We start from the raw sequence: 23,474 nt of genomic DNA on the forward strand, positions 1-23,474 counted from the left end.
GCACCCTTTGTTGCTGTCGGTGATACTGGTCGACTACATACATCCCATGGCGAGGAAAGAACTCACTGGGAGGCACTGCAGGAAGCGCGGTGTGCGTACGGTAACTTGCGTACCGACGCTGTGTGCGTTTGCTAATTTCTTTTTTTTTTTTGGGGGGGGGGGGGTAGCTATAGCATAGACATGGCTCCCGCGCCAGGCTCGTGCTATGCCTGCTGTATAATATGACAATGGCATTGCATTGTAGTTATTTGTTTGCTTATACTAAACCCGTAGATACAGTCACTCAGAAGCGGTACATTATTACATGAGGGCGTGGTAGAGGGGATGTATTCGAACACAAGTGCAAATTATAATCTGTAATGACTTCCCCTTGCAAGTTCTACTTCCGTTGATGTAAAACCTTAAACCCACACGCACTGTACCTTAGTAACCAAACCTTCGTATTATCCATAATTAGGGCGAATAGTGCCGTTGATCAGTGAGAGTGGGAAATTTTGTTTTCTTAAGTGTTACCGCGTTGACGACCTTCACTTTCGGCGATCTTATGTGCTGTCTGCACTGCAACGGAAAACTGACACTCGTGATAAAGCGCAACTGCATTGGGGTCTGACGTGCAGTTGCCTCGCTTGTGAAATCCATCTTTTCGAGCGCAGCTATTTTTTCGTGCAGTGCATGACGGCCTTGGCAGGATTGCCGTCGTGGACGCGCGCGCTGCGCTTGCGGTCCATTTGGCAGATTGAGCACAGCGTATGCGTACGCCCTGCCAGGGCAGCGCTTGATGCCGACCTAATGGATCTTTCTCCCCTCGTTCATCAGTGAACGTCATTGTGCATTTATACGGGCGCCGCGCGGCCTTCAGAGGAAAGGCGCGTCGATCAATCCGGACGCCGCGCGAAAAAACTTCAGGCGCGCGCGGCACGTTTTTGACCGCGACTCGAGGCGCGTGCCCATCTGCATAAACGCGCTCTGTAACCCTTGCTTCGAGGTTATCTTCACTTTCAACCTTTTAAAAGCGTGCACAGCGCCATAAACTGGCGTTTTTCTGTACTTGTATTGTGCAGGTCCTGTGTGCGCCGTGTTTGTGCTTGAGAAATACGGTGTTGTTTTGAATGAATAAATTTTGACGTGGGAGGTGTTCTATCGAACTTGAGAAGGCTGAAATACATTTGTTTTTGTTAAGCAATTCGTCTTGCGTGACAGATGATGAACACAGAAATTCTGACGCATTTTAGAAAGATACACCAAACGTCTGCACTCTGTTTATGGAACGCTCGCGCGACAGGTTCTCGAAGTCCAAACAAGACAGAAGTTCGGGGTAAAATGGACACTTGAAGATGATGAGAAAACGTTGAGCAGGGAATGCCGCTGGACACAGTGTTTGGGCAATAAGTGGTCTTGTCCTCACTGGGGCAGCGGTTTCTCGCCAGGTTCTTGAGGCACAATGACAATTCGGCCTTGTAATGTTCTATATAGTGGTCGATTGCGTATTAAATGCCAGGGACTCGGGACCGTTCATCGTGGGCACAAGCGGCCACCCGTCGCACCTTCCTCGTGTGATGCGCGGTCGTCGCCGATTCTTTTCCGCGTCGCCGTATAGTATGTGAGCCTTTCGCGTGTGCGATCGGGGAACTCCTCCGTCCCGATGATGATGGACTCTCCGTGACTGCAGCCGCTGCTGCATGCGCAGCCCACTGCATGCAGCGGCCGGCTTAGATGACGGCCGGCGCGAAGAAAAGAGGCGATTGCCGTTGCGATCGCACGCGTGTTGAAGTGGAGCACGCCTCTGTATCACACCATCTGCATCCCCGTCCTCACTTATTACACCATGTGCGTGCCGCTTTTCGTTCGGATCCACCGGCTTATAGATATCGCGACACGGTTCGCGTAATTGTATATGGAAGAGGACATTGCGGAGCAGCGCGCAGTTTTCTGCGGGAGCTCGTGTGTGTATATAGGAAATCAGCGTCTTGTAATGCCGATTATTTTCCTACGTGAGGCGCCGTTATATAGAGGCCTATTTCCGGGATTGGCGGTCTTCAAAGACCATCGCGCCTATTACCTTTCCTTTTGTGTGGTGCGTATAGGCACGAGTCTGTATATATAGCAAATGACGCACTTTCGGGCCGCTCGTGCATTTCTTTCGAACCTTCGTTCCCTCTCTGTGTTTTGCTATATTTATGGCATCATTTCGAAAGTACCCGAGCACCAGCGCGGTCCGCAAGCGTGCCGCTTCTGATCTGCGGTGTGCCATGTATACCGTCCTGATCGATCAGAAACGTTCTCATCGTACACTTCGAATCAGCGATCAATGAGCGCGGTGACTGTGGTTATTACAGCTCATCGTTCTTCATGCCATCGCATATATTGACTGATTGTCTTCTCGGTCACCATTGGAGAGTCATCTGCTGCTGCTATTTTTTAGTGACAGGGGAGTGTATACCAACTGGGAGGCGCAAATCTTTGCGACCGTGCCCGAGAGGTGAACAAGGTTTGGGCGTGGTGAAGTGACCGGTGCCCGACCACGAAAAAAAAAATTTAAAAATGCGGGCCATTCAGAGATGTGCACAAGGCGCGGTCATATAGTATATACATATACGCCGTCTCCCTCGAAAGCTCTGCCGCGCATACAAGGTCCCGTACGTTGGTTCATTCGAGCGCATTGCGGAGTTCGAGAAATCCGTTAAGCGGGCAGGCGCGCGGTCGTGGCTGCGCTTCCATTTTATTTTTCCGCGTTGTTTCATGCGCCGTCATTCTGCGCGGGCCTCGCGGAAAACATGGCGAGCTCCTCCCCGTTCGAAATCGCAGAGCGTGCGCGGGTGGGCGTGCGTCGTGCGTAGCTGCAGCCTGCGTTGTTTCCCAAACTGTGCAGCGGCTGCAGCAGTCGTGGCCATGTTCATCGAGGCAGCAGCGTCCAGTGTCCGTTCCCTCCTCCGCCTTCCGCTTCACAGTCGGTCGGTGCGCTGCCGCTGCGGCTTTGCGTGGCGTGCCTTCGACTCAGCTGACTGAACGTCGACGCCAGTGGCACACGCGCGCGTGCGTTCCCTTCGTGATCGAAAAATCGAAGCCGCGTGGTCTACGGATGGATGGAAAGCGAGCATGGAGAAGCAGAGAACAAAAAAAGCATACGCCGGGCTCTCGCCGGGCAATCCGTTCCATGAACGTTATTTTCGGGCCCTTTCTTCCTCTATATATATTTTGTGTTCATCTTTCTTTTCTCTTTTTTTTTTTTGCTTTTTTCCCCTTTCTGTTGGTCGGCGTGTCTTCGCCAAGGACGGTTGCGCTATATCCGTCACGTGACCTCGGCGACAATGTGCGGCAAAACGACATGTATGCTGCTAGCGCATACGGACTTCGTGCACGGCGCCGCGCCGTGTTTGTGCGTTGGGCTTAACATGTGCAAAACGTAACACAGTTCTCACGCGGAATGAGAACATTTCTGGTGACTTCTTGTAAAAATGTTCAAAACTTCTGTAAGTGAATATAATGATTGTAACAGCAGCGCAACGGACAAGGAGTGGCGAGGAACACACACACCGCTGACTTTTCTGTTGCGCAGTTCTTACATTCATCAGGGTTCAAGTCCTACCAACATGCCCAAGTTTTCACCCTTCTGTTAGAGAAAACGTGCCTTGCTGGCCGGTGCGGTTATGGTGTACGCCAGAACATGTTCAATGTTCGTCGCGTATATGTATATATACGTGTGTGACACCGCCAATCGGGCGCCGCATAGAATGCGCGACGAGCGGCGGCGATACGTTCGCAAACTGCGAATGCGACCTTTTTGCTCGATTGATTTAGTAGACGTCGCGGTCAGCCGGGCGCCGTTGACCGCATGAATCATAACTTCGACGGGCAGCCGCCGCGATGAAATTACGGTTTTGGCCGCATGTGGACCTGCCCTGCACTGTGATCCCCTCTGCCCTCGGGTCGGCCGCAGGGGCCGCTCGTGGGCGTAATGACCTTTTTGGTAGATCCCCCCCCCCCCCACTCCCCCTATTGTTCGCTGTTCTTGGTGGTTGACTGGGGTGGCGACCATTTCCGGGCGGGCAACACCGAGCACTGTTCCTGCATTGACACTTACGAGTGCAGCGACAGATTCTCTATTTAGCGCGGCGAGTGCACGCGTGTTTGGTCGTAGAGAAGTAGGTACATTTATTGTTTTTTTCTGTATAGTTTGGCTTCATCCTGTTTCCTATAGCATATACTTGTGTACTTGCACTTTTAGCAGTCCAGCACGTACAAATTGATATATAAATAAACAGGAAAGTGTTAAAGTATGCTGTCAATAGTTCCCACACATGTGCATTTGATTTTCTGAAGCATTCTGAAGCTTTAATCACGTAATCGCGTCTTCTTTTTCTTTTTTTTTTATCCTAGCTATGTAATGTTATCGAGTATTAAAGTTAATTTGATCGTACTGTTTCCTGCGTCATTTTGTGTGCGTATATAATAAACTACCAGTGCCTTTCATGAAACAATTTCGAAACATCGAAACGTGCTGCTTATCGGTTGTAATTATATTGCGAAAATATTATTTCACGATAAGCAGTCGGGTGTACGTATGCGCCCTGTATTTACATGTGCGTAAACATTCCGATGCAGTGGTGTTCTCATTGCGCGACTGCAGCGCCGGCGCGCTATCGCGGACCGTCATTACAAGGTCGCACTCGCATGCGATATATATACGAACGTGGACACCTTGTTTTTGTTGTGAGCGCAGCTGCGTTTCCACGGTCCGCGCTGTCCACTTCGCGCAGCTGGCCGTTTCCGTCGCAAAACATTCGCGCATATTGTGTGGCGCTATGTATAAAAGGAAATGCGATGTGGGTGCGCAGGGTTTGCCAGCGAGGAATATGTTCGCCCTTGATTCGGTTGAAGGGATCGAGCTGTAGATACGATTGACCGCTTAGTCGGGACTGAAGCCTGTCTTGAACTACTTCGGCGTGTCTATTTACTTTCGCACGAAGAGAAAGGACAGACGTTTGCGGGGTTGTCACAGCTAAGTGTTGCAGAGCTCAAAGAAAAGACAATCAAGAATTTGTACAGCATTCGGCCTATACGGTGTCATGGTCATCTGTACACTTTGGCCTACAGTATACTGCTGTGCATCAGTTAGTTGGCTGATTGAAGAAATATCACTAAAAACAGCACCTCGCCCAACGTTAGTTCGGACATATATATATATATATATATATATATATATATTGAAGCGGTGGTTTCGCGTTCATTTAAGAAGACTGCTTTATTTTAACGCGACAGCGTTAAAGAGCTCGTTTCGCAGAAATTCCGGTGTCGGCGGCGTCGGCGTCTTTGGTTGTGAACGAAAAATCAGCGTTATCTGTGAGCGAAAATCCGAGGTAGATGCAAATAAAGAAAAAAAGATATCTTTGGTTCGAGTGGGTATAGGGGATGCGAGCCCGCGACCCCTCGCTCCGTGGCGCGATGCGTTTAGCTGCTCGGCCACCACGCATACATCCTCTATAGCAAGCTAACGGCCCGCTATTGATATACACCATTTAGCGTTGGTGGTACGCACATCTCGGAGGTTCTTCAGCGGCTTGACAGAAAACCCGCGACATGGCGCAAAGGGTCCACGGGCGCGCTTTCCGTGTTTTGTTGCGCCGCATGCATGGATATGGGAGCCGGCGCTTGTCCGCACTTCGGCTTTCCTTGCGGCACAGTTTATGTCTCCACCAAGAAGCGAAGCCAGGCTGGGGATTGGGAAGGCGATACAAACACGGTCCGCCCACGCTATCGCGTTCTACTCTTGAAAGCGAAGCTCGGGCGTCCTCCAAGTTTTAAATCTTATTTTTTTTTCTTGGCTTAAAAACTTATAATTTAGGTGCACGTTAATTAAGGCACCCTAAGCGGTCTCTAAATGTGACTTCTCAGGGTGGCTTAAAACAAAATAATAATTTCTTGGGTTTTACGTGCCAAAACAACGATATGATTAGGAGACACAAGGTGTATGGGTGTCTACGGATTCATTTTGACCACCTGGCTGTTTTTAACGCGCACCTAAATCGAAGTCCTCCCAGTGGCGGATCCAGGGGGGGGGGGCGATTGGGCGATCGCCCCCCCCCCCCCCCAAAGCTATAAGCCAACCCAACCCCCCCCCCCCCCGCTTTTCACCTCACCGAAGGCCATTTTTCAGAACGTAGAATTTTTTCAGGTGGCCGCTGTGTCCATCCCAATCCGAGACTAGGGAAGCACCCCTCACACAGCCCAGCGCTTTTGTTAAGAGCGAAACAGGCTTTCTAGAAAAGATTTCTTCTGCGTCCTGCATCTTTCAAATAGGCACCGACGAGCACAAGCCTCAACTATTTTGCTAAAGCAACTGCTGCCTTTATGGAAGCGAGCTAGTTTCCTCCCCACTCCCAGGGCCATCAGCTCTTCAGCAAAGCGAGGGGTTTTCAAATTCTCCCATCTTTTTCTCAGAGACAGGAGTCTGTTCTGTGTCATTCAAACTGGCATCTTTCGTCCCACCACGGCCGGGCTAGACTGCACGTGCGCGCTTGAGCGCGCACGTGCAGTCTAGCCCGGCCGTGGTCCCACAAAGCAAGCAGAACAAGTTACCTTTTAGTCAACCTTCAGCGGCTGGTCCAAAAAAAAAAAAAAAAAAAAAGAAGGAAGGCAGGCAGTGGTGCTGTGAATTATATTCGCCGAAGTACCGAGCAAGCCTCCGAGAGCACGTGCGCGGGGTATAATCGAGCGCGACTCCGAAAGCTCCGTTTGACCGTCCTTAGGCTGCGGAGATAGAAAGGGCATTTTCTGGCAACACGACCGGCCAGAAAAAAAGGCAATGGGGAGGAGGGGGCGGGGTAACAAAGGGAGGCTTACTCCGAAACTACGTTAAGGAATACTAGAGCTCGCCGTTGTGGGAATACTCATTTATCGAGCAGGTGGCCTGCCCTTCCCTCTTTCACCCTCCTCTTACCAACAACACTGATACGTGTTCCCCAATGTTTAGCGGAAATATGCGAAATTTTAGATAATGAAATGGCACTGAGCAATGCAACTGAGAACAAAAATAATGAGCATTTGGTTACTAACGTGAAGTTTTAAAGTTGGGCAACGCCCCCCCCCCCCCCCCCCCCCCCCCCAACAACCAACCGCCCCCCCCCCCCCCCAAAGCAAGCGCCTGGATCCGCCCCTGAGTCCTCCACGGGTGTTCTTGTATTTCGCCCTGAAAAGGGGTCGCCGCGACCGGGAAGCGAACCCGCGCCCTCGGGCTTATAACAGCGTTACACCTTACTTTCTATGCTATCATGAGGGGGGTCAGAATTAGTCCGGAATCTTCAACTATGAGGCGTGCCTCATAATCAAATCGAGGCTTTTGCACTTAATACGAAACATCGGAATAAAGTGACGCTATAATTTGATCCCGGGCTAGTCTGGGAAGCACTTGCAGGTGCTGCTGACCCCGTTCTGGCGCACCGGGCCTTTTCCTGCAGACACTGCCACCCCTTTTTCTTACACATCTTTCGCGGGCGCCAAGAAGGTGCTATATATATATATATATATTTGCACGCTAATGAGTGCGCCAACGGCCGCGGCATTCAGGAAGCGGACACGGTCGGTGGCCTGTCCCGCACTGTCAGTGTCGCTGACGGGCTCCTTTGTGGCGACTCCAGAGCGAGTATACATAACTAGAGCGGGTTGCGATGCGTGCGTCGCTTTGCATCTGGCGCGGCACTGCGGTCTCTGCACTCGGTGCCGTCTCTTTCGCACTGGCGGGGTGCCCTTTCTGTGCGGCGGCCGCATTGCAGTGCAGAGAACAGCTGCGCGTCTGGTTCGGTCGCTTGTATGCGCGCTGCTCTGGTGCATCGACCGGCGCCGTCGGGGCGTCGGGTTCCAGCCGCGCCCTTGGTCGGGACCGTCCGCGCCGCCGCCGGAGGCACGATCGATGTCGAGGGGTGGGCCAAAGGGGTGGTGTGCACCCTCGGCGCCCCTCCCTCTCTCCCTCCTTCACACGGCGGCTGTCCCGCCGCCGTCTAGCTGCGTCCCTGGCGCTCTCCTTGCATCTACGCCAAAGCGGTGTTTGCGCACTCAGGAATTTACGCTGATGCACCTTAAACGAAGCTCGCCGAACTATCACTTCTAATGAATTACGCCGACGCATTTTCGACGCGCCGCGGTCGGCGCCGGAAATGCGCCGACACCGGGGGTTGTGCTCAATAAACCACTTTACACCCTTAAGGGGGTTTGCCTAGTCTATAACTAACACCCTTACACCCTAGGAAAAGGGTGTTTTCACGTATCAAAACACCTATACCATAGGGTGTTGCCACTGGCCTAACACCTTTATCATGGAGTGTTTCCAATGGTCTAAACACCCTTATCACTGAAAAATGTGAAAAATAAAATCTACTAGGCTGGGAACAAACAATTACAGATGACATCAGCATAGAAGGTGCGCGCAGGCGCCAAACCTAACACACAACAGAGTGTATTGTAAAATACCACATGGACGGAGCGCTCGTGCTACACAGCCTTGCACTGACCATCTGGTATATATAGCCACGGTATCTTAGGCCGCCGTTCAGTGCCAGTGGAGATATTCCTGTTCCGTATAAATGCACATTAAACATTAAGAGAATAGGCGTAAATTTATGGTACCCTTTTAGATAGCCCAAAAAGAGACATATCTTTTAATATAAACTCGCCTAAGATCCAACGACTTTTTAATCAGCGAGTCCCAGTTATCTGGCACGCTGTGGTATGAGCCATGGGTGTTTCGATAACCCATAACACCCTTAACTCCTAAAGGGTGTTTAGCTAGAACATTACCCCTTAAAGGCTATTTGGGGAAGGAAAACACCCTTACACCCTAATTTTTGCAAATTTTGGTTAAGCAAAATGGTGTTTGGCTTGCTTGAAACCCCCTTAAGGGTGCAAAGTGGTTTACAGTGTGCTCCGGCGAGGCGCTTAGATGGAGGTGCGATTGTTATGAAGTGTAATTGGCACGAAACACTCCGGGAGTATTCACGACACTCGTATACGGTATGTCGCCCTGAACCTTTCCTGTGCCCTTTTTTGCTGCCTTGCGGGATCCCGCAGAAATGATTTTGCCATATTGCGTGTCTTACTCTGGCGGAGAGGCCAACTCGGAGCCTGCGAAAGCAGCGTAGCCATACAATCTCTCACTCACACAGAGAGAGAGTCATCAAACAGCTGATACGGTCTGTCTATGCACGCAAGTTACGCGTCATTTGTGCACGGGCTGTAACTGCGCGCGGGCTGTAACTTTGCTGTAACTGCTCGCGGGCTGTAATTACACGGGCTGTAACTACGCTCATTTACAGCGTTATTTGGGAGTTTGCAGGAGTTCTTGGTACGAGACATGTTTTAAACCGCGTGTAGTCGCACCAGGGGCGTAGCCAAGGGGGGGGTTGGGGGGGTTCAAACCCCCCCCGAAATTTTTCAATTTTGCTTGCATATATATACATGCACACATACAAACGCACGCACGAACATACATAATGTATGGCTGAACCCCCCCCCCCCCCCCCCCGAAAAAGATTTCTGGCTACGCCCCTGAGTCGCACTTACGTAGCATGGCTGCGGTTTGTTTTCAAAACTCAAGAAAGTTTTTCGTCTCCTTCGTATTCAACATATACTTGAGTTATGGGAATGAAATAGGGGCTCTGGCAATTGTTATAGCGCGAACTCAGGACAAGGACAAAAGGTACACGAAAGTACACTTTCGTGTACCTTTTATCCTTGTCCTGTGTTCGCGCTATAACAATTGTCATGACCCACCAACTAGCCCAAGCCACCACCCTTCGGAGCTCTGAGACAGTGTCGTAGCCAGGGGGGTGGTTTAGAAGGTGCAAGCCCCCCTCCCTCCCCGAAATTTTTGCATTTCGTGCGTGTATATACACGCATACGTACAAACGTACACTGGCACGAACATTCACAAAGGGTGGTGACCCCACCCCCCCCCCCCCCCCCCCCCGAAAAAATTTCCGGCCATGCCGCTGCTCTGAGAGCACTCCACCTCTTTTAACTCGCTTATCGTTCGTGGCGGCGTGCGACTTAAAACAAAACAAAAACAAAGAAAACATGCTGAAGTGAGAGTTGGGTTTCGAAAAGCCATTCGTGCGCTATACGCAATACCTCCAACACATTGTATTTATCGTTTCGTTTCTAGTGTCCCTTTAAACTCTCCGGTTTGTACTTTATATACGCCGACGTACGGCGCCTGTTCACTTGCCGAGGCCTACGAGCTGGCGCCGGCCGTGCCCACCTGCGCGTCTTTTGCCTGGCAAAAGGTGCAGCATGCCCAGAGCGCTCTCCGCGCTCTCCCCGTTCTTCTTTCTGTCGGCGTGGCTGGCGGCACTTGCGCAACAGCGATTACGTAGTTTGGAGGCGCTTCGCGTGACGAGCGGCGGCACGTGGTCGCCCTAAGCCTCGTCTGTGCGACGACGGTAGAGGAGGAGAGAGCGTGGCTGCTGCTTTTTTTAACGACCGGAATTATTCGTCTCGTTCGCCTATGAATTAGTAGTACACGCGCTGGCAGGCTGCAAACAGCGACGGGAAAGCGGAGTTACCGCTTTCGCAATTCTCCAGAGACCAACTTCGTTCTTTTTGTTCTTTTAAATAATTGTAGTAGCGCTTAGTTCTGGCGCCCATTGTCATTGCCACACACTGGCGTTTCGGGCGTGCCGATCGGTCTGATCGTCGCCGTCCGTGTATACCAGTACCATACACCTGAGCCTGTGTCTCCGCGACAGGGGTGTCGTAATGCGTCCCCCCGGTGCGCTCGGTTTTTTACGGCTGCGTCGGTGCTTGCGCGCCCTTGGGGCTTCTAACTAGCACTGAAGGAAGAAGTAATTGTCCAAAGGGTTCTTGCTCGACGTGCCGGGAACGCAAATTGTGATACAACTTAAGTAACTATGTGACCGTCCGTATGAATGTGAAACATTGAAGATGTCTTGGAGCTCGATGTAGCGGCAGGCCTGCAATTCCAGGGGAAGTGACGAGCGACGCGGGCGCTTTTAGAGCGCCCGTTTCTGCGTTGAGCGGCGTCGCCGTCGGTGGCGTGACCGATAGACATGGAAAAGTAACCGATGGACATGAAAAAATAAAATAGGGGAAAAATACCCAGGATCGAATGGGATTTGAACCCGGGCCCTTTCGAGTATCCTGCCACGAAGCCACGCTGTCTTTTTTTTTTTTTTGCTTTGTAACAGGGGAGGCGACCGTTGCATTCACTTAGATAGATATGGCTCTTGGAACTCATTTGTAGAAATACCCTATGCAGGCGTCATGGGGGCAAGGAATCGCGTTAACTTATGTAATATAGCGTGGCAGAAGAGTAAAATAACTGATCATACAATGCTAATTGCGCAACGAGTGTGTGGTTTAATGCTCCCCACTCACTGCAAAGTGCTCAGCCTTCATCCCTGTTCTTCGTCATCAGCGACATGCAGCATCAACAAAGTGCACATAATAATTTTGAGGAAACAAAAGAAAACATAATACCTTACACTCGTCCTCCTTATCCGCAGAAAGACGATTGATGGCGTAGTGGGTGCTGTCGTACTTCACATAAATTATGATTTAAGGCGTAGTGGATACCTTGCGGAAAGCCAAAACTTCAAACACAACACGAAGCTGCGCTCAGAATTCGCATTAGGCAGTGTCGTAATCGTATGTATTTCATATATTTCAGAACTGGAGTCATGTAGCTTGCTCATATGGAGTTTCAGATTTCGCGTATTATCATAACGAAAAATTATATACTATAACCGCCGGGAGCATACACTATAGAACCCAAACCGGTTTACAGGAGAACGCAAACAAAAGGCTCAGGATGCTAAACGGGTTAGCGTATTTGCGTTACACTAAGACGCGAAATGCAATACCCTGTAATATCGAATTTTTTATGTTGTATATATAACGCATCCCCGCGGCTCGGCTGTGTGAAAACTTTGGTGTCGAGTTGCACCGGATATTTATACAAGCGTGCGCGCCCGAGCTATGTGCGCAGGGTTGCCAATGGTGGCTACTTTTCGCCAAATTGGCGAATTTGAGAGGCCCGTGGCGACCTAAAATTATGAATGGCGACATGGCGAATTTTTGGCGATTTTCAGCTTAGGTCTCCACTGAGTTATGCATCCTAAGCTCAGTGCCTTCCCAACGAATGAGCGGCACTATTCTCTGTATTTTTCTGGGTTTTGAGGTGCACATTGCGCGCCGTTCTTTATGTCCGTCCTGTAACTCGTGTGTATCTCCTCAATTCAACTAGATGCTTCTAACTCAATTCATCTAGATTCATCTAGATGCTTCAGAGCTTCGCTAAAGTTTTGCTTCTGAAGGGGCTAGATGACGGGTTGGTCGTGTGTTCCGGTCATTTGTTCCGCCAAAGCTCCAACTATTCTGAATACCTTGGCGACCTATTCACCGCTGCAGTATCTCCTAATCGAGCTCGTATAGCGAAGATGGTCGGATACGCGGGTGTTCGTGCAAAAAAAAAAAAATTATTCAGGCATTTTCTACTGTTCTTGGTGGACGTGTGCAATGAAAACAATTGCTATATAACATTTTACAATGTCTAGCTGTTCAATTATAACGCACTGGATTGACGCGGGTAGATATAAGTGATTATATATGAAAGGGACAGCGGCGTCCGGTATCATATTAGTTCACACTGAAAGGCATAAGACTAATGAACGATACCTGTAAGAATTCTGTCTTACTGCTTTCAATAAACCTGTTAATCCTTTTTTTTTTCATATGAGGGGATGTAAGGCTGTCTACAAACAACGCCTTCGCGGCTTTCGCCTAAGGTTTACCACACTTTTTTTTTTACCTTTGAAACGAGCGGACAGGGATGGAAGGATATCATGACCGTTTTATCCTTTCATACTTGCGCCTCCGCGCACACCTTGCGGCTAGTCGGAGAACCAGGTACACCAAGAACTCCCATGGTGAAGGGGCGATGCGCCAGGCATTGAGAAATGTCAATAGTATACTTTATGGGCTTTGAATGGCACTGTATTCTACGGGGCTATACATCAGTGGAAATTCTTATTACTAGGATATGCCGCACATATCTAGAATGGCGACTTTTTTGGCGAAATTCGTAAAAAAATGGCGACTTTTGGCGACTTTCTGCTCGTCGTTTGGCGACATTTACTCGAAAGTCAGTGGCAACCCTGTATGTGCGCGTGCTTGAAGCATGGCGCCTCATTCGTTAAGCAGACAAGTCCGCCGAATTTGTTCGATATAAATTTGTCAGATGAGCGGACACGTGGTGTCCGTATACGTGTCCGGTCCCCCGATAATCTGGTGTTTGTTTTAATTGCTCTACAGTGTTTTCAGAGTTTCGTTGCGGCCATGCATTCACTGTATGCCACGCTGTCGTTCCCCCATTTCAGCCATCACCAGCGTAACGCAACAGAGCGCAGAGAGCCGAAGATCGGCGGCTTCATTACGCGGAAGTGAGCTCGCAGTTGTTCAAGTGATGTTCATGCACCGCCATATCCATTTGGTTCCATCAGGCCATGGACCGTGAGCGATTGTATAAACGGCCCATCAGAACTAACTTACCTTTCGCTCGGAGCGCGCCGTTTTCTTTTTTTTTTTCCCCAATTGTGTTTGCTCTTTCTCGCTAATCCGTTCCGCATTTCTTACGAATGCGCGTAGAAGAAACCCGACTCCACAGTGAAGTGTGTACTGTACACACACGCACACAGTGTGCGCCTGTTGCACTAAAATGCGTACGCACTGGTGCAGCACGCGCGCGCACACTCGCATCATGGTCGCATGCACCCGCGTTTTTCGCGAGCAGCGGCGGCGGCGGCGCCTTGTGTTTTCCATCTGTCCAGCGTGTCTACACGCTCTGATTGGCGCGGTCGTCAGCGCATTCTTCTTTCAGGCCGAGCGCGTTTGCACCCGAAGAAGCGCGCGCGACTGGCTACTTTCGCAATGAGATCGCATGTATGTGCATACTACGAGGTCGTGTTGTGTTTTCAGAGGCGGCATCCTCTTTCTGGGTGGGAGTCGGTGGGTGCGCTTACAGAGGGAAGCGCGTATGCGCCGGAGCTTGGCTAATTTCGAGCTAGGCGAGAGATATGATTGAGGCCAGCGAAGGAATAAGCCGTTTGTTGATACACTGCGCCGGCCCGAGTTTTTTTTTAGAGGTGAGAAATCGTTGTTGGCTGAGCTGTCGTGGCGGCGTGTAGCCGATGTAATCGGTCGTGGTTATATATGAACGCCGCTCTCTCTCTCTCTCTCTCTTTCGCTCGCCTTGATTAACGATACGTTTTCCCGTTGATTCACGGGCCAGCGTTTTTCTTTCGCCTCGCTAACTGTGCGGCTTCGTGTTTAAATGCGCGGTCTCTTTATACAGGCTGTTCTTTGATTTCCCGTCTCCTCACCGTTTGGTGCGCTGGCTTCGTGATGGAAGAAGTTTGGACGGTGTGCATTGGAAAGGGCGTACCGTGTGCGCGCCAAAACGCGCGCGCCCGACACGCTTCACCGAGTTTTCGACGCTCGATCGTGCCTAAAAGCGACAGTCGACCTCTCGGTGCAGTGGAATAATAAGCCTTGATCTAGTTTGCCCACCGCCGGAGAAAAAGGCTGCTTCGTGTAGTGCACTGTTTGTGCAGACGCGTGAATGCGACGTTTGATCGATATACAGCGATGGCGCGACGCACGTTTCTCGTGGGTGCCGTGCGCGTGCGTTCGTTCTTTTTTAATTTCTTTCGTATGCCCGCTGCGTTAATGCGTGCTGCCGCGGGATGCACTGCAGTAGTCGGAATTATCCTTGCAAAATCCTGCCGGCAAGCCCTCTTGGGATATATTCGAAAATTTGCCGATCACTCGCAGACCGCGTGCCAAAAACAGGTATCATGCTGGTATTCGTGATTCCACCGCGAGCATTTGCACCAACAACGGTTCACAACAAACTCTGCGGTGCCTTCAGTTATATGTATATTCGCGTATGCGCACGCAATGTTCTGCACGAGGGCGTACAATGGCCCTCCTGCCGTTCTTGGCGTCACAGACTGCTTGAATTATTTCAAGCAGACTGCTTGAATTATTTCAGGCACATGGATTTCAACTTGCACGAACTAGAGTCAATTAAATGTTTTCCTATTAAGTTGGTATCTGCTGTAGCAGTACGCACAATCAACGCTCTCGGTGCTCTTTGTCGTCACTTCAACTGATCAAGATGCTAAAAAAATTTATGAAACCGAATTTGCGCTTCGTATAGGTGTCCGTAAACGCAAGATTTTATCAAAAACAATTTGCGAAGAGTGCTGTACGTCCTTCCTGCTGTTTGCGCGTATGTCGTGGACACTGCAGAAAATTTGTAGCTCTTAGCCGTGCATGAGTGACGGATGTTTTCTGGTGCCAACCACGTATCGAAGGCCAAATAATGGCTCCGATCGACCTGATAAGGCAGTCTCTGACTCGTTCCCGCCATTGACGCGACGGGGAAGGCGCGCGCGCGCGTGCTTTACCTGGTTGGTGGACACCGTACAGGCGGGTACGCCGCAGTGCACTGACCGGACACGCACGCATTGTTTTATTTCTCTTTTTAACCCTTCCACATCTTCACTCCATAGCGTACGTTTAGTCCTTCGCCATCTAGCGACTCGCATAACGATTTTGTTTGTTTGCGCGCGTTCTTTTGTTTTTGACCCGTCCGGCGAATGCCCTTTTGTTGTGCCGTAATTGCGTTCTTTTATGCTTGGTCGAAGACGCGGCTATGGTGCCGCCGTGTGACGTTGTTTTCGAGTCTCACATCCCCTCCATTTGCCGATTGTTTCTTTTTCTCTTCACAGATGTGCTCATGGGCTACAATGGAACCATATTCGCCTACGGCCAGACTTCCAGCGGGAAGACGCACACAATGGAGGTGGGCACTTCCTATTGGTTCGTGCCGCGAGCGTTGTACGCTGTTGCGTATCATGCGTGTGTCGGACCTCCGCGGGCGCTGCTCCTCATGAGTGACGCGACCGCCATAGCACGTTGTTGGGTTGAGCAACGCTGGACAAAAAGTTCGGCTGACGCGGCTGCGTGACGCCGTAATGACGTGTACGCATTGACCGCCGAGGCACTTTTTCATTTTTTTTTATTTAAAAATGTAACAATTTTACTTACGCTTCTAGCGGGCGTCCGTCGGGTTACAAAATTATAGTGTATTCGGGGAGCGATTCATTTGACTTATTAATTTGATTAATTTATTCTGGAACACCGATAAAGAACCTCACATGAAGGTATTGCATTAGTGAGAGGAAAGGGGGTCGTATATACATTTAATTGTGCATTTTGTACCGTTATGTCACGCACAACAGCTTCAAAAAGAGCATAGGCATTAGAATTTGTAATGCAATTACTACAAGGTGTACAGACAACTTAAACCAATCAAAGGTGAGGCTAAGCTTAAAATGTACTTGTGCACTGGAAAAATCGTTGGAGCAAATTTTTAAAAAGAGCTGATTGTCGTATACAGAATAAAGAAAATTGAAAATAAAAATGACATGTACTAACAGTCAATTTGAAGTTAAGTTGTGTTTATTGGGTGCAACAGGGCCCTGCTGGTTATAACTGTGAACCGATACGGACGGAGGCCTTGTGTTTTGCAGCAGTGTGTGGATGTGGTGTGGTAACCAGAGGGACAACTTGCCAAATCTGCTTAAGCTACATAGCTTGCAATTGCAGAGTCATTGCTGAGACATGTGATGGGGCTTCTGGGGAGCTCCCAAGATGGTACTTTGACTACATGTACAAATCATCTTTGCTGCTAATCAGCACTGGCCTGCTTTATTTGAGCTAGATAATGCTCCTGCGCATGCACAAGAAAATCTGTAGTTTCTTCCCCTTTGTGATTCTAGTTCTCTGCTTGTTCTCTGCCTTATATTATACTCTGTTATTTCCAGTAAAGGAACCAATTGATAGTCAGCACCTTGTTTTATGTCTTTGTCCACTGTGTTCGGGCTGTTTTGTTATAATCTATACTTTAGCTCTAGAGACCTTGCAATTGCTTTTTTTGTTATACATGACATCACTGCTACTATTCGTTCCAAGTATTGAATCTCGAGATCCACAGTAGCCATTTCATCGCAGTTGTAACCATGTCTTCTGGTGAAAGAATGTTGGCTGGCACATACTTGTAAATTTGACTAATTTCTTTTGACCTCACAACTCAGCAGTACCTCTGTGAGAAGCAAAAACAAAACCGTAGCGGTGATGATTATGAACTCAAACCATCATATTGAGTACTGTGGGTACCATCCTGTGGCAAACACTGCTAGGACACCACGGCTCCCAGAATCAGAGATGCAATGAAGGTTGTGAATTGTACTTAGTGCTTAGCACAGGGATCGGCAGAGCACTGATGGCATTGTTCTTCTTAGGAATGATGGCACTAGATTAAATGCTGTAGGAATGATTAAGACGGGGAATACAGCAAGGCCAAGGCAGTAGCAGTATTTTATTGCCTGTAACTCTTAGTACAAGGCACATTCAAAACTTTGTTGAAATGCCTTTTAGTAATGAGGCATGCTCCACAGTTTTCACGAAAGGTGTTGCAAGCTCCCTTTTGAGGCTAGCCCATATTTTATGGTACTCCCTACATAGTTTGTGTCCTGTGCATGTAGTCTTAAAAGTGCCCCATTCTATGTAGGCCTGGCAACATACCTATTTGGCTATGCACTGTATTCACATACCTTTAGTGATGGATGTATACAGCATGAATCTAAAAGCATGCACTCCATCTAAGTAGTAGTGTAGTGCCATTTTATTTTAATTTTTTTTTGTGTGCCGCTATGTTTGCAGTACATATTTCTCATCAAATTTAGTTAGCCTTGGCGTCGCACTCCATACCTGAACATGGAACCTGCCAGTGATATCACAGATACATGCATATGTTCTTTCATGCATGAATACGTGCACAAACAATATAGGCAGGCAGTTGCTTATTTGTCTCTAAGTGAAAAAATAACCCAAAGCTCAAAGCTCATAATGGAACGGCAGCACAACCGCACACGGGCAGAAGAAGGAAGGAACACAAAACACAGTTCCCAAGTACGACCAGCTAGCCCAAGTTTCAGTCAAAGAATCCATTTCTTTTTGTTTTTCTTTTATTATGCATCATGAATGATCTGGCCAGCACTGTGCTTATTATTGGCCAGTAAGGATCTGTGAATTAGAAGATATATAAGGGATAAAAGTGAATTCTCCCTTGATGCTGGCTATAAATTTGCATATAAGGCAAAGTATGTTGCCCTTTCTAGTCCAGCAACTGCAGTTGTTGAGCTCACAAGGAAGCAGTTTAAGAGCACTTGCTCAGCTTGACACACAATTTATTTACTGACCATTTCCCTACCTATTCTTTTACAACCTTAGTTTACTTGTTGTTATTCCAGTCTGTGAAGCGACCAATGAATGGTGCCAAGCCAGAAAAGGCAAGAAAAACGACTTAGCAGGGAATGCATATGCTTTTGATAGAACTACGGGTAATCTGAAAGTCCTTTAGTTGAAGTAAGCTTGGGTGTTCTTTGCATGGGGTGTAAGTGCCATGCCTTTACTCTGGTTCCATATAGTACCTCATCGGAGCTCTTCGTAATGCGTGGAAAGTGGTATTTACAGCGTTATTAGACAGAGCGTAGACTTGGGCATGTTGGTAATTCATTTGACTATTTTAGCATTCTGTAGGAACAACACGGTGCTGTGTCCGTGTGTTATTCTGTCCTCCGCCTTGTTCCTACAGTGCACTGAAATAGTGAAAAGAAGTATTATTAGATTACATACCCGTCTTTTCTGAGTGAAAAAGGATGCAACTGGGTTGTAGTGATAATACTGTTGGCCTCATTATTGTTGTACAGCTTCTAGACAATGATGGCCCTACTATTATCAGTGTCTCATCACACTTGCTGCTTTCAGTGATGCTGTGCTGGCAGGGTGACCACTGGGAAGGTCTTATCTTTGACAGCATGTCTTAGAAGTGATAAAATCATTTGTAGGCACACAGTGACTGCAACATTTAGACATAGAAAGGGGTGCACCTAAATTTTTTTCTTTCTTTAATGAAAGTCTTAAGAGAAGCCTCATGACTTGGGCAATAATTTCTTTTGGTTTTGTTCGCAGGGCGTTCTGGGAGATTCCTACAGCCAAGGCATCATACCCCGGATCATTAACGATATTTTTAATCACATTTATTCAATGGATGAAAATATTGAGTTCCATATAAAGGTTTGTATTGGCTCCTTTTTTTTTTTCTGCATGTCACAGTTTTATTTTTTCCTTTCTTTTTATTGAAGTTGAACATCAATATTTTGAATGCTGTTATAACGAATTTCTCGCATAGTGGAGCAAGTAAAAATTTTCTTGACTTTTTGCCGACATTGGCATGTATGTTTTCACCATATATATCGAAGGTGCTTGTATGTCAGGTGCAACTTTGGCAGGGCACGCGCGCATGAAGAGTTAGAGCTTTCGTGTAAAGCAATGAAGAAAGATATTTCTTTGGCATTTTTCATTAATGCATGCTTATCCAGGACAGCGGTGTTCATGTCCCAGCATTCTGGAATGAAGTGCGGATGGAAAGGAGCAAAATAAAATGACCTTTAAGCTTGTTTACATTAACGCTTGTTGTACATTTGTAGTCTAACCGAAGCACTAAATACACCCTTGCCTAAAAGCTGAACATATATTAAGGATACACTTTTATAGGTGCTTAGCTAGAGCTCAGTATATAATGTATATCCAATGTTACACTCGCTGGCAAATGTGGAAATGGAAGTGCACTTTGTCCTTTTTTTTGTTCTCATATTTGCATATTGTGCTGGCACAAAAGTGCAAGTGCATTAAAGAAAGTGATTCACGTGCATGTGTTGCATGCTTGATTACATTCAGCATTTGTAACTGATTACAAGCCTTAATTTCTGCAAAGGTTAAGAACGTTCCACACCTTCCATAGCAAGTACAGTTACGTGTGCTTCCCCAAGTTTCTGTTTCACATGCAAAATGGGCAGAATTCTATGTCACAAATAGATAAATCACTGTTAATTATGAATGACTAAGTATATTTTGCAGCTTGAAAGTAGTTTAGCCTTTAGCGGAATGCATATTCAGCCAGTGGTGATCTCATGGTAACAAGATTTAATAGAGCTCACAGCCTCCTGTTCCTTGTTTTCCCACAGGTGTCTTACTTTGAAATTTATCTTGACAAGATTCGTGATCTCCTCGATGGTAAGCTACATTTATCTCACTTCACTTATTTTAAATCATATGTACCTGGTTTTCTCTTCCTTAAATGCACTTGTCAATGCTTCAAACCTGTTGTGCATAGAAGTAAAAAAGATTCGTGCATCTCCTCAGTACTGAGAAGCCTTCTGACTTATTTATTTTCAGTAACGAAGACAAACTTGTCCGTTCATGAGGACAAGAACAGAGTTCCATTTGTCAAGGTGAGCTATGTGCCTACATTTTACACTGCCTCTGTCTTGTGCTTGACCTCAATAGTTGGAAGTGCTTGCAGTGTTGGAAGCACAAAATCTCAGCACTGCGAGTGCACATGCAACATATGTGTGAAATGCAACAATGAATGAAAATTAATTGCCGTTTTTGTGGCACAGGTGACCACATTAGTTAGAAAAAAAATATCACCTTGGCTGTGCCTTGGTTACTGTAGGTGACAAAGCAGTCTTTAAATTAGCAATCTGATCAACGTGATGCTTTAAAGGGGTCATGAACCACTTTTCCAAGTAATGATCTAATGACCTCATTATTGGAGTTTAGTGCCTCCTGACTCGATTGCCGCAAAAATTTCTCGAATCCGTCAAGAACGAGCGGAGTTACAGGGGTTTGGCGCACGCTCTCAGCACTTTCTCTCTTTTCTCGCACCAACGAGCGCACTGGAAGCTAGACAGGGAGGGATGGCACGGGGGTAAGAAGTTACGTCAGCGCGCGTCATGAAACGCGATCGCTCACCCGCTGTGATTCGCATGCGCGAGTGCGGCTACCGTGTAAAGTTAGCAGACTGAGGAGTGCAGCGCGGGCAAGCGGCGGCACCCCGTGGCAAGAAGCACATCTCATCCGGCTATCGGCCAGTAAGCATGCTATGTCTCTTGCGACGTGAACTGGCAGATCCGCGACGTCAACGTGCAGACGCCTCGCCCACCGACGAGAGTGGGAACCGGCCTCTGTTTGAAAAGAGGGTGCCTGAGGAAACGGCAACTTCGCGCTCCGCTTGTGGCCTTTACGCGGCGCGCACGACTGTAATATTTTGCAGAGCAGTTCATAGCCGTGTCAGCTTTTTGCAGGATGTGTTTTTTCAACAAGCCCAAGGGGTGCTTCATGACCCCTTTAAACTAAAAATACTAAAAGAGCTTTTGTTTATTCAAAAGCGAGTATTTTTTGTTCCTATGCTGCATTCTATGAAGAGTCTGATTAAGCAAGCTTGTTCTGTGTCCAATCAGATTTCATGTTTTATCTTCTTTTCTTTTTCTTTTTTTAAATCAGGGTGCTACTGAGAGGTTTGTCACCAGTCCTGAAGAAGTGATGGAAGTCATTGACGAAGGGAAAGCAAACCGACACATTGCTGTAACAAGTAAGCCACTCTATGTATGCTTTATACTGCCTGCATGATGTGCATACCTTTTGTGTGTGCCTGTGTGTGTATCCGCATGCAAATTCGTGCTGCCATAAATTTCTGAAATATAATCACTTAATGAAGTAATCAGTGCATACTTGGAGCAGCGCAGGTTAGTGGAGTTAGCCTTTTATCATCTCTAAGACTGAAACAAATAGTACATCTCCAAACACTCTCTCCTACATGGCAAAGAACCAGATTTATGTCCTTCCATGTTAGAAATAGGGCAGAAATGGGACTAGTCCATGAAGCTTGCGAACACAGTATAATGCATGTCATGAGTGGCACAGGGCCCTCTTATAAAACAGAAAGTCAACTTATATCTTGCATGGTCCCTTTCCTAGAGTGAGACAGCACATTGACCTCGTTTGCAAGCTTAGCTCTTTGTATGCAGCGACACAGAGTGGTAGTGTTTGCAATTTGAATGCATTTACAACAGATTAGCATTCAACAAAAATAACTAGCTTGGTCAACTGTGTGCCCATGGTGTCAGTCTATGGGACAGAGTCATCTAGTGCACTTCTGTGTATGGAAACTATTATCAGTCAGTCAGACCAAAATCTGTAACCTTTGGGGTGTATGCATGGTGCTTCAGGTGTTTCTACCCATTATGTGCTGGAGGTATTCAGAACTGAAAATTTCGGTCTAACTAATTATCAAGGGTGAAGCAAGAGTGAAGACATGCTAAATAATGACTCTGACGGGGATATTTACCATTCTTTGGGAAACATTCTGTTCTTTTTTGGGGGCAGGGTTTTGTAAATGCTGAATTGTCGGGCAAATCCATGGCATATCACTCTTAATTTGTGTGATTTTGTTCCTGCAGACATGAACGAGCACAGTTCCAGAAGCCACAGTGTGTTCCTAATCAACGTCAAGCAGGAGAACCTGGACGACCAGAAAAAGCTCAGTGGCAAGCTGTACCTGGTAGACCTTGCTGGCAGTGAAAAGGTGCATGTCTACCTCATGCTTTTCTTTCCTTTAAACATTCCCAATTTGCTTCATTAAATAATTCTAATGAAAGATTGTTTTTTGGCATGTACAGGGCAATTTTTCTAATGGAAGCATATGGAATTTTTGTCTAGCACACATGAATTGTCAAGGATCAGAGGCATGAGTTCGCATGCCCCCCCCCCCCCCCCTTTCCCATGAGCAAACATAGTCAAAACACAACAATGCATAAGTAGTTCTAGCTGCATTAGAAGAAAGGTACTCCCATACCGTAAAATTCCAAGTAAGTGTCCCCACTCTGCACCCCCGATAATGCATCGCATCCACACAGCTATGGAATGCTTGAATCCAATCCAATCATGCTTAGCAGCCCGATCTCTCAGCATTTGTGCTGAAATTTGTCGTCAAATTTTCAAATTTTTTCCCCACGTAGTGATTGTATCCCGAACTTAGCGCAAGACACCCTTGGCAATTTTCTGGACCCTGTTAGGTAAAGCATGGCCTTCGAGTTCTGTATTCCTAGATGTTACCTATGGTGATGTGGTCAGAAAAAGTAAGGCCTCCGAGATCTGTGTATGTTTCTTAGAGCCGTTGCGTCAGCTTTCATCGGAGGTGCTTCCATGCTATTCTCCCCGCGATCAGATCGCGTTGCCATTGTTCTTCTTGTATTTGTGAGCCATTGTTGTTATGTGCCATGAAATTGAACCAGAGCGAGAAGACTTCTGAGGAAGTCCCCTTGCACTGGTGGGAAAGCTTTGCTGACGCCATCTTGAATTTTGGTGCCAGTCCAGGAACATGCCTCCCCGTCCTCCACTTTGCTGATAATTTCAATTTGTTGGGCTTGCTCAGGATTTTACGGTAGTATTATGGGCAGTGTTCCTGACTATCCCACGGTAAAATATTTGGGGAC

At 47.7% G+C, this 23,474-nt stretch overlaps 1 protein-coding gene across 1 annotated transcript in view; it reads left to right on the forward strand.

Annotated features, from left to right (window-relative positions):
* Positions 1 to 23,474, forward strand: part of LOC119386981 (kinesin heavy chain) — a 109,336-nt gene that overhangs the window by 56,789 nt on the left and 29,073 nt on the right. Inside the window, exons 3-8 of the mRNA XM_037654274.2 lie at positions 15,801 to 15,874; positions 19,108 to 19,212; positions 20,163 to 20,211; positions 20,374 to 20,429; positions 21,484 to 21,571; positions 22,440 to 22,564. Of these exons, the coding sequence (XP_037510202.1) occupies positions 15,801 to 15,874; positions 19,108 to 19,212; positions 20,163 to 20,211; positions 20,374 to 20,429; positions 21,484 to 21,571; positions 22,440 to 22,564 (497 nt within the window). The remainder of the gene's footprint in view (positions 1 to 15,800; positions 15,875 to 19,107; positions 19,213 to 20,162; positions 20,212 to 20,373; positions 20,430 to 21,483; positions 21,572 to 22,439; positions 22,565 to 23,474) is intronic.

The sequence above is a fragment of the Rhipicephalus sanguineus genome, chromosome 3 (assembly GCF_013339695.2).
Source record: "Rhipicephalus sanguineus isolate Rsan-2018 chromosome 3, BIME_Rsan_1.4, whole genome shotgun sequence".
NCBI classification, from domain to species: domain Eukaryota; kingdom Metazoa; phylum Arthropoda; class Arachnida; order Ixodida; family Ixodidae; genus Rhipicephalus; species Rhipicephalus sanguineus.